At 36.2% G+C, this 12,051-nt stretch overlaps 1 protein-coding gene across 1 annotated transcript in view; it reads right to left on the bottom strand.

The window, feature by feature from the left end:
• DTWD2 (DTW motif tRNA-uridine aminocarboxypropyltransferase 2) overlaps positions 1-11,785 on the bottom strand; it is a 74,196-nt gene extending 62,411 nt beyond the window's left edge. The window contains exon 1 of the mRNA XM_034432814.2: positions 8,537-11,785. Within this exon, the coding sequence (XP_034288705.1) occupies positions 8,537-8,706 (170 nt within the window). The 5' untranslated portion in view covers positions 8,707-11,785. The remainder of the gene's footprint in view (positions 1-8,536) is intronic.
• Between the last annotated feature and the right edge of the window lie 266 nt (positions 11,786-12,051).

Consider the following 12,051-nt stretch of genomic DNA (forward strand, 5'->3'; position numbering starts at 1 on the left):
AATTGCTGCCATACTCCCACAATAAGCCAATAGATGACCAGTTGTAGCTACTGAGTGAATTCAGTAGTTCTTTCAGCTATTCATTTTGAATACCTACTTCAATCTATTTTGAAGAGCTTTCAGTGAAAATACATGACTTTGTAGTGTACAATCTAACTTCTTCTGTCTCTGATTTCAATGTCTTTTCAGAGGTACTGACATTTCCACAGATAATTGCCTAACCTGCTTGACTGATTTTCCCTGTCTTTACAGAACATGTCCTTTATCTTGTGGAATACTGCTAGAAGATTGACTGAGAGGACTCATATACAATTTTTATTGTATGAAGCAGTTTTGAAACACTGAGTAGCTGAATATTGTAGTTTGAACCAGTTTCAATAATGCTTTCCCTGGAAGATGTGACGGGCACGATACCGTAGGACTGTTTATTTCTACTGATCTTCAAGAAGAGATTATTAATATGCTCTTTCATGCTCACTGAGCATTGGTGGAACTTTGAAGCATGAATACTTTATTTTGCTAATGATTTATTTATATCTATCCCCACAATGCCTGATTTTACAGATTAAAGAATTAATGGTGTGGAATTTAAGTTATATATTGCCAGCTAGATATAATTATATTTATTTGCGTAAGGAATTATAAGGATGATCTAAATCAAGAATGGGGATGATTTAGTGATGCATCCTCACCCTTTCCAGATAATAAAGACATTCCAATATAGTAATGTAATATATGTATAGTAATATATAGCAATGTATTTCTTTAGATACTGGCCAGTTACCTTCTGACAATGCTGCCTAATTGGCAATTTTCTAAATGATGCTGTGTAGAATAGCTAACACTTTGGTATGGATCTAAATGTTTTATCTTCCACTATATACTGATTTCTTATATCCTGGTTAGCAGTCAATCAGTAGTCTTTATTATGTAACTGAAAGAATTTTATTCATTTTCATGACAAAAATTACAAGGGACAAGTAAAAGTTTATTTAAGTACCAAAATAAACAAATTAGAACAAACCTAAATAATATAGCTGCAGGTGATAAAATCCTTACACAAATATATTTATTTATAATTAAATATACTGAAATATTTAAAATCTAAATTAATCAATTATTTAAGTCATTAAAATACTAAGATGCTAAAACACTAAAATATAAAACTTCTGAAACATAAAAATACCAAAATATCACAATCAATCCAATGCTACAATCACAGATTGAAGATTAAAATTTCATGTGATTAAAAGAAAATTCTTCGATTTTATTGATTTTTTTTCCCTACCTAAATTTTCATTTCACCTTTTGCATCTATAAAGTATCTGCCAGGTTTCCCAATCGTATTTGCCATAAAATTTTAGAATAGTTTATGTAAACATCTGAAACCATTATTTTTTTATATATTAGGGAAACTATAATGAATTTCAGGTATCAGTATAAAAGTGGCAGGTAGAAAAATTATGAAGAAATGTAATTAATATATTGTACACATGGACAGAGTCTTTCAAAGAGTGGATTACATTTATATCTTGTTCTTAAGTACACCGCAGGAAGGGTGTAAAATGGTCAGTTAACTTACTCTTTTTCAAAGTATCACGGAGCATCCACATTTACTTCAAAGTGTTATGATTAAGCTGGTTGACTTAAAAAACACTTGTAATAATGCAGTGCTCACTGAATGACTATCATCTGAGTTAAGCTATTTTGTGATGGTTCCAAATATTTTCAAATTCCATATGATGGGCTAACAGTATCCACCACATTAGCCTGGTTAATTATACTATATGTTTCATTGCTGAGGTTTATTCTGATAGAAACCATTTTTAACTTTTTCAATTTCTCAAAGGCTACCTATGGTAGACTACTTTGCCATAATTATAACACTTTCACTAAGAGCCTGCAGAAATCTGTTATTAAAAGTAATGACATGGCCAGTAAAGAGAGAGGGAGAGAGAGACAGGGAGGAAGGGAGGGAGGGAGGGAGGGAGAGAGATTAAGACCTGAAAGATCCAGATAACTCCTGAAACACCATTCACCTGTTGACAGATACAGGAAGAGGCAGGGTATCAATCTCTCTTGAAGGACACAAAGAAGGCTGCTGACTAGAACTTATTAAGACAGTTTCTTCAATAAAGTGAAGGGAAACTGCCAGGATTGAATTAATCCAGTCAAGTCAGTTTACCTCAGACATTTCTTCAATGGTTTATGATATCTCTATAGGAGCCTGAGAAGCTTATTTTGGGACAATATGTCACAAACATCACAGCACTACTTCATCACATAAGATTTTACTATTGATTGGCCAACTGTTTCAATCTCTAAAATTAATAAAAGTTGACCAAGAGAGGGAGAGCAAAGCCCTGGATTACATTTATATCCAGTGGTAGCTGAGAACAGGGCACCCACTTCTGAAATTGTGCTGCATGGTGTATTTTGATATGGCCCATAAGAGTTGCCCCCTTTCCCCAGCTTCCTTGTGAGTCAAGTTCCAGAACATGAACTTTCCTGTCATTAGGATTTATCCAGATGACAAGGGTTGCATCCTCCTGTCATAAGTATTTACGGGCAATTTCTTGATAAACCTTTGTAAAGCTTTATTAAAGTTCTAGCATGTCTCAAAGAATTCCTGCAAATTTTAAATTAAATGCCAAGTGTCAACATGCAGATTAACAGAAACAGGGCTTTGTTTCTGTTAATGCAATTTTGAATGGTCATTAAGTGACCAGTCCTATGGACTACCTGTATATCCTGCAATTTAAAATAAGCTAATTTATCTGACGAGTGTTATGTAGTTATAACTTATCTAATAAGAAAGCTAATTCCTGAATAAGGAGTTAAGTGTGTCTGATGCATGTGGCCTAAAAAAACATTCTTTTAATTAGGTGCATTTTCCCAAATGCTGTCTTGCAACCTGTTTTATTTGGTCTTTTTTAAAAGGTAGGTTAAGACATCTCAATTTGCATTCAAGAAAGCAAGAAAATTACTGTCTAAAGTGATTTATATACTAAGAACAGTATCAATCTAAAAAGCCAGTTCTATCTGACTAGATCAAGGATTCAGATGAATTCACAAAGTGATGATTTCCATGTAATTGCTTTGTGCCCAGTAGCTATGAAATGAGTGAAGTATGAAACTTAATACATCAGAAGGATATAAAGTCATAGATCTCATTCTATTCATGACCTGTAAACCTCCTGTACCAATGCTTTCTTTCTGCTTCAGATATATACTTTGTGCTTCAGATATACACATGCCAGCCTTGCTATTTTTAACTCATGTCAGTCATAACCATCAGTACCAACATAATTTATTAAATTTAACTTTTGAGATTGTTAGAGAAAAAAAAGGAAAAGTCTTTGAAATAACTGATTCATAATTCATAAAATAAATCTTCCTTGGCTTTGATTAAGGACAAATTAATGCCCTGCATGTTAAGAGACATATTTTAAACCCAGCCCACGCAGCATGATGCCCTTATCTGATACTGCATCTTTCAGAATTCCCTGCTAGATTATGATGGAAATTATCATGTCTGAAAAATGTAGGTTAGCTCTCCAAATATATTTCAGATCACCACACCTCAGAGAATAAAGGCCCTTTTCTATCAATTTTAACCTACACAGTGTAGAATTACAGACATCTATATTGGATAAACATGCAGTGGTTCTGATTCAAAGGCAAAAAAATATTTTGGAGCACATACACAGGGTTGTAAATTTAAAACTAGTTAGCAACTCCGTAAAGAAACACTTTCTTTCTTAGAGTTTGAAAAACTAGGGAGAAGATGCATTTTGTTTTAGGAGTTGCTGTCAGCTGTTACATTCATGCCACCTGCATTCTTTTATCTTTGGACACAAAGCACTGCATTGCTCTAATAAATGCTTTAACATTAGATCTTGGGTACTATGAAGAGCTTTTTGGGTACTATGAAGAGCTTTTTGTAAGTATTTTTGTAATTCCTTCCTTGAGATATCATATTGTCCTCCTGGTAAATACATTTTCATATTTGTCTAGTTACATTATCCTACATATACACATATTTCCATACCTGATATCAATTCTGTAAATAATCCATATGCTTAAAACCAAAGTGCATATTACCTGAACAGTTTACCCAGCTGAATTGGATTCCCCAACTTAATATTCTTATTAATTGCTGACCCTTGGGCTTATATATTATTTAAAACTTCTTGCCAATCCTCCACAAAGTTCCAAGTGCTTCATAATAGTAAAAAAAAAATATATTAAGAATTTCAAGAATAAAACAGCACGAGGAGGAACAGCAACATGTAACGTCAAGACTTTTTTTAATATTACATGTAAACATTCAAGGTCTTCCTGAAATAAAAAGACAATTATTTTAATGGGAAGGATTTCCTTAGAAAGGAATTCTAGTTATTTGGCTGTTTCCAGAAAGTATTGTTCTAGTCCCATCAAAAAGTATACCAGAGGTTATGGTCATATTTGGGGGAGTCTCTGGTGATTTCAATAGATGGGTAGCTTTGTATGAGAAAAGGGAATCTCTAAAATATTGCAATCTTTAATCATTCAAGGCTTTAAAATTCTTTACAGTGCTCTAGATTATGCAGGAAAATGAATGGCCATTCAGTTGTTTCAGTATACTATGTTCCCTAAATGCAGGCTGTGAACAAATACAAACTGTGGTTTCCGAATACTGTATGATTTAAAAGGTTGTTAGCTTTCTGTTGATAAAATCTTAATGTATATGTATTTAATACAATGAATACAATCCAAAGACATGATTATGATATTTAAAACCCCACATGATTTAGGACTAAGTGATTTGAAATAGTATTTTCTCCCGCAAGAGTTTGCCCTATTTTACTGAGATTATGCTTTTATGCTTTCTTTCACTTGAGTATTATTGTAGTTGCATTACTGTACTATAACCTAGTTTCAGTAACATTTTTTAAAAAATTAAACATAAATCCTACAAAAAGCAGCAAATTCAACTAAGGAATAAAAATGGGGCCACTAAGAAATGAGCTGAAATGATCAATATGTGCAAGGAAACCCTGACATTTGCAAAAATATAAAGCAGCGATGGAATACTGAGCATTGAGGTAAGGGAACATCAATTCCTGGCTGTGTAATATCTTGAATGCCATGTCCTGCAGCGTTTTAAAATGAAACATGGTTGCCTTGTGGACTTCCTACAGAAGGTGAATAACTGCCTCTTTCCTCCATTTTTAATGATAACCTCATTCTCAGAAATAGTCTTACAGATCCTTATCAAACAAGTGTTGACAAGCACATTTGCCTAGGCATTCTGTGAGTGCAGGTGCAATTTTGATTTGATATGCACCTGTATTCATTAGTTTGCACCACCTACAAATTTTAAGTTGTTTACAGTACTGAAAAGGGTATAATAAAATATCTCTCAGTAGTTAAATGAATTTAGCAAGCACCGTTGAATTATGATATTCCAAACATTCACTTACTAAATTTAGTAATATGTACAATATAGGTAAAATGGAGAAAAGTTACAATAATACAAAATTTTGTTCAAGTGTACGACTGTTCACTAGATGGCAGTACAGGATCATCAAGGCATACCAAATACAATAGCTATTACATGTCTTTCAATATAATATTGACTCCAGTTAAATGCAACCTTGTCTTAAACGAAAATGTAATTACTGTAGGAAAAGCACTATTGTCAAGCTAAGTATGATTATCACATTTGTTTCAAATAAGAACCAAACTGTTGTTAGAATATTAAAAGTTATTTGAAATCTGTGCAATTATTAACACTGTAAAATATACAAGAGCAATCTCCTTTAGCACCAGAGACCAATACAGTATAGATTACAGGTAGTCCTTGATTTACAATAGTACATTTATGACTGTTCAAAGTTACAACAGCACTGAAAAAAAGTGACTTATGACTGTTTTTCACACTTACAACCGTTGCAGCATCCCTGAGTTCATGTGATCAAAATTCGGATGCTTGGCAACTGACTCACATTTATGACGGTTGCAGTGTCCTGTAATCATGTAAACACCTTTTGCGACATTCTGACAAACAGTGACAATGGGGAAACAAGATTCACTTAACAACCATGTTACTAATTTAAGAACTGCAGTGATTCACTTAACAAATGTGGCAAGAAAAGTCGTAACATGGGGCAAAACTCAGTTAACAAATTTGTCACTCAGCAACATAAATTTTGGCTCAATTATGGTCGTACATTGAAGACTAAAGTGAAGTGTGAAGTTTATATGTAGTGTCACATTTAATAATTCCATGTATATGTATCATTTTGCACATATTCATAATCAGAAGTCATGTAATCTACCAATCCACTTTCCTCTAAGCTTTCAGAACATATAAACACTGTTATAAAATGAGGACCCAAATTGTTGTAGGCAATATGCTGACCCTGTAAACTGCTTAGAGCCGGCTGTAAAGCACTGTAAAGCGGCATATAAGTCTAAGTGCAATTGCTATTTATATGACTTCATATACTATCCTATGTGCCAGAATTCATCTACCTACCTATCACTAACACTCTGATTCCTGTAACCTTTAACTGGATGAAACAGTGCAGTACAGGTCACAAAGTTTTCAATGACGTTACCTCAAATGACCTAAATCACAGAATGTGTCCAAAATCCAGAACACATGACTGCAATAGAATTGAAATTTGGCAAAATTTATAAAACAATTTTATGATATAAAATTATCATAAAGCATTTTATAAAATGCAAAATGTCATAAATTTTTTTGTCTGATGTTTTTCTATGTTATACAGTTCAATATGTATAATTCAATATGTTCAATTTTCAAGGAGATACATCTATGAATGTATCCAAACTTTTTTTAAAAAAAGCAATACATTACAAATTCTGTCATTCTTGAGAAAACTGATAAGGAAATATCTCTGAAAGGATGTAAAGGTCCTTAAGTGCTTGGACTTCACAAAATAACATCCAATAAGTCCTAAACAGGACAAAACCAGTCACATAATGCCAGCCTTCTGGCCACCAATGTATCCGAAGTCATGTTAATTTAAATGTGACTGAATGAATTCAGTTGCTTGAGTATATACAACATGCTGAGCCATAAATGAGCCAAAGCAGCTAACCTCATTTAAATTATATTCTGTTATACTAACCCTAATGCACATTCTCTCCATAACCTCACCTTCCCATCTGGGTACTTTTCAAGAAAGTTAACTATAAACTCAATTCCAAACAAATGTGGAGGTTGCAGAAAAGCAGATTTTGCTTTTAAGATGTAAATACAGTCATGCTTAAAATCACATGGCTTAGCATAATGTGAGAAAACATTCTCTATGATTTTAAGCATGACTGTGTTTACCTCCTAAAACAATCAGTGGTTTACTAGACCAACACCAGAAATCATATTGCAGTCTACTTAGAATGATGTACAGTACAGCTTTAGGCAATTATTGTGGGAGATGAATTTTTATAGTCTAAATAGTGCCACAAAGCTCAATATTCCTTGCCACACACTTGAACAGATAAACTAAATAAGGAAATAAATTATCTGATTTCTCTTTTCTCAGCAATCAAATGCTTCCATAGCTAGATAGCATGAGCTAGCTACATTTACATGGCAAAATAAACAAATGAGGTAACTATAAAACCTCCTTCAAATTGAGCTCATCCTTTGGTAATTCAACTCATCCAAATAGTTTCTGTCTTCTTCTAGTTTATTTATTTATTTTTAACATAACAATGCAGCCCACAAATATGGGATTTCCTGGTAGTCTTCTATCCACTCACATTCATTACCTGATCCTCCTTAGATTTTCAGTATCAACTAGCTGTCATCTGGTTGACCAACCGCAATCTACCGTAATCGATTAATTTTAGCCTAGAGGAGCCTCCCTTTGTTGTTTGTTTAGGGCAGGGATCCTCAAACTTGGCAGCTTTAAGACCTGTAGACTTCAACTCCCAGAATTCTCTAGCCAGCAAAGCTGGCATAGCTATGCATAGCATAGCTGGCTGGAGAATTCTGGGAGTTGAAGTCCACAGGTCTTAAAACTGCCAAGTTTGAAGACCTCTGGTTTAGGGTTTAGTGCCTCCGGCAAATCTGCTTCAAAAAGCTCTTCCGAAAGGAAGAATCCAAGTAAATAAGAGAAAGCTGATATTCCTGGGTCCGTTCAAACAACGGGAGGTGTCAAAGTCCTCCTGGGAGGGCGCTAAGGCAAGGATGCTGTATTTTGGAACAACCCGTGTGATTAAGCTACTGCTCAGAGTGGAATGTGACCAATATTATGTTACGTGGAGGACTGAGTTAGTTAGTTTGGCCATAGTATACACTTGAAATGAGAATAAAGCCCTGAGAAATAGCCTGAGAAGCTTGTTTTGCAAAGGCAGTAAAAAAACAAAACAAAAACCAAGCAGAGACCGGGCGGGAACGAGTGCATTGCGACCTCTTAACCAGCAGAGGGCTGAAGTACCAGAGGGGGGAGGGAGGGAAACGGGACACTCAGCGATACGTGACCGCCCACAGAGCAGACGGCTTAGCTGGTCCACTCACCCGCAGCGGCCGCATTCGGGTCTCCGCGTGCTGAGCTCCACGGGCAGCTCCCACAGACCTTCGCAGCACTCTTCGCTTTCCTCAGTTGCGTTCTCCGGTGCAGGAGTTGTAAGCTGCCGCTGCTCCTCTCCGTTCCCCGCCGCGTCAACCGACCACGGCCCCTTTTCCATGGCTGCCGCGAAGACTTAAACCCAGGACTCGACGGCTTTATGTGTGCAGGACGGGCCAACTCTGTAATCCCTGGGGTCTTGCAGGCAGAGCTGAGGAAATCCCTTAAGCAGCCAAAACGGCAGCCTGCTCCACCTCTTGCTTCCTGACCTGTGTCTCTAAAGACACGTGAAGAAAGACCGGCTCTGAAACCGAAGAAGCCCGAAAGGCGAAGCTTCGACACGTGGTTAGAATGTCCGCCTCCCCCTTTCCTGGCATCCACAACAGATTGAAAAAAGCGGTTTTTTTCATTGGCCGCAAGAGGGCTCCGCTGGAAAGTCTTGTTAGTTTGGTGTGATGGGGAAGAGTGCGGGCGCGGTTCGGTATTGTTTAGTCTGAAAAGTTTATTTGCCAATGCTCCACGTAGTTAGGGTTTAATTCCAGGGAAGCGTCAAGTTTAGAAACAAGTCTTGTATTCTGTCCCAATACAGCAGCCCTATTTAAACTGATCTTCTCAATTTATTTATTTTTTTTATTTTGTCAAGCATGCATAAGAGAACAGATATAAGTATAAACATGATTATGAATACAGGAAATGGATACGAATAAATGGGGACAGTAGGACAGGGACGGTAGGCACGTTGGTGGGCTTATGCATGCCCCTTACAGACCTCTTAGGAATGGGGTGAGGTCAACAGTAGACAGTCTAAGGTTAAAGTTATGGGGGTTTGGGGATGAAACCACTGTCAGGTACTGCATTCCAAGCATTGACCACTCTGTTGCTAAAGTATTTTCTGCAATCGAGTTTGGAGTGGTTTACCTTAAGTTTGTATCTATTGTGTGCTTGTGTATTGTTGCGGTTGAAGCTAAAGTAGTCACTAACAGGTAGGACTTTGTAGCAGATAATTTTGTGTACTACGCTTAGGTCAGACTGAAGGCAGTGTAGTTCTAAATTGTCTAAGCCCAAAATTTCAAGCCTGGTGGCATAAGGTAACTTTAAGAACTTTACCTCGACTGGTTTACTCGAATCAGTTGCTTTATTTTGAATAACAGACCCATAAAGTGGATTACCGAATGTTCAGTTTCACAGCATGTGAAAGTAAAATGCTGGCTAGTTTATGGTGCCTTGGACAACTAGGACTTAATACTCCACAAACTCTTAATCACTGTAGGTTCCAACAAGTTTACTGTATGCCAGGCTTGGGAAAGCTGTATTAACTTGAATCTTATGCATGTTTATGGGATGAGGACTAGGTTTGTGGGGGCAATAAACTGACTTTGTATAAAAAAGAACAGCTTGGGGGGGGCGCGAAAGCCCTACTAAGCAGGTATATACAAAAGTATGAAGGCTATTGCTTAATGCATTGTAAGCCGCCCTGAGTCTCCGGAGAAAGGGCGGCATATAAATCGAACCAATAAATAAATAAATGATAAAAATGATTTGCCAAGTAGCATAAGATTAAACTAAAAAAAAATCACATATAAGTCCTGTGCCTACTGTAGTGAATATTCCAGAAATCCTCAAGGTTGGTTGTGGAACACCTCTAAGATCCAGAGGCAAAAATGTACTTTTGATATATGGAGCACAGCACCTGTATACATCTTCTTAAAACATATATGCTTTTTTTTAAGTATCAGACAGTTCCACAACTACAGCACAATTCTCAGAAAAGTTGCATCTATCTGAAGGTATGACAGATGGATGCTAAAGTCATTCTTCCACATTCTCCAAAGCGCTTTTTGTAGAGGAACTCCAAAGCATTGAACTGTCAAATTAAATTTCTCTTAATATCTAAACTCCACAATTATGTAGAAGTCCTGAAATCTAACACAACTATGTTAATTTATAATTGCATAAGGTCATGATGTACATTTCATCACTTTCTTCCATTGCACTGCACAAAAGATTGTCAATATTGTTCTGGGGATTAAAAAGCATAGTTTAATTTTATGTCTCCATAAATGTCCTTTTCTGAAGCTCCCTAAATAGAACTGTTCAAAATGCACAGTACAAAATTTCTAGATTTACCTCATTAAATAAAATAAATTTGGAGTTACACACCTCACTAAACAAAGATGTGATTTCCTTTTTATGCTTTAGTAAGATATAGTGACCCAAACTAGCTTTTTAACCAAGGTTTATGACTTACGACTGTTGTGAACCAAGCCAACTGGGTATATTCATTAAGGTTAAAACCATAGGTTACATTGCTGTTTAAACATAGTCTTGTAGTACACAACTGTGTAAAAATGAGGCAAGTTTACTATCTGGAATTGTAACCATAATTGGAATCTTGTAGTTTCTTACTATTGATATGTGAATCCCACCAAGAACTATATGTGAATCACATTTAAGATGCACAGATACTTGCAGCATAGAAGATCAGAAACTACAAATAGGTAGATATTCCTTCCCACATCTACCTGTTTCCAACGCAATTATTAAATTTGCGGATGACACAACAGTGGTGGGGTTCATTAATAAGAACAATGAATCTGCTTACAGGAAGGAAGTACAAGGGCTGACATTGTGGAGTAATGAAAATAATCTCCCACTTAACACCACAAAAACTAAAGAACTTATAATTGACTTCAGGAGGAAGAGAGATGTACATTTACCATTGTACATAAATGGCGAGGAGATGGAGAGGGTGGGTAGTTTTAAATTTCTGGACATTTATATCTCGAAGGACCTCTCATGGACTATGAATGCTAATGTCAGATCCCTAAAAGTGATACTGCCATTCAATTGGAAGAAGGGGGGAGACTTGTATTCGATTTACTAGCATTGCCTGTGTCAACAGATATTTTACAACCTATATCCTGGCTCAAAAAGCCTTGAGATCCTCTTTACGTGGAGGAATGTTTATGATAGCCATGTGGGTTGTTTCACTTTAAAGGATAATGGTGTGAATGCATGTTTGTTCAGGTTCTCAGGGAAACTAGTAAAGAAAACATCTTCACACTTGTGTACTGGCTAAAATCTGCATTCTGACTTAAAGGGAGGGGTCTCTACTACTTTAATCCTACTTGTCTTGCCTAAGGGTATTCAAATCTTGCTTTAACTGGGTTATCACTTCTGCTTAATAAAAGATTCCTTTTGAACAACCACGTTTCAAGAGTATTTACTTTCTTAAGTTGGAAGGAGAGGCAATCATTACAACTAACATGCTTGTGAAGAAGGCACAGAAGAGGCTGTACTTCCTGAGAATGTTCAGGAAGATAAATCTATCTCAGCATCTATTTCTGTCCTATTATCGCAGCACCATTGAGTGTCCTGACATGTGGCATTCTGGCATGGTATGGGAGCACCTCTGTAGCGGACAAAAAGGCCCTACAGAGAATCGTTAAAACTGTCCAGAATATTA

Source organism: Pantherophis guttatus, chromosome 2 (assembly GCF_059756535.1).
Source record: "Pantherophis guttatus breed Tessera chromosome 2, ASM5975653v1, whole genome shotgun sequence".
NCBI lineage: Eukaryota > Metazoa > Chordata > Lepidosauria > Squamata > Colubridae > Pantherophis > Pantherophis guttatus.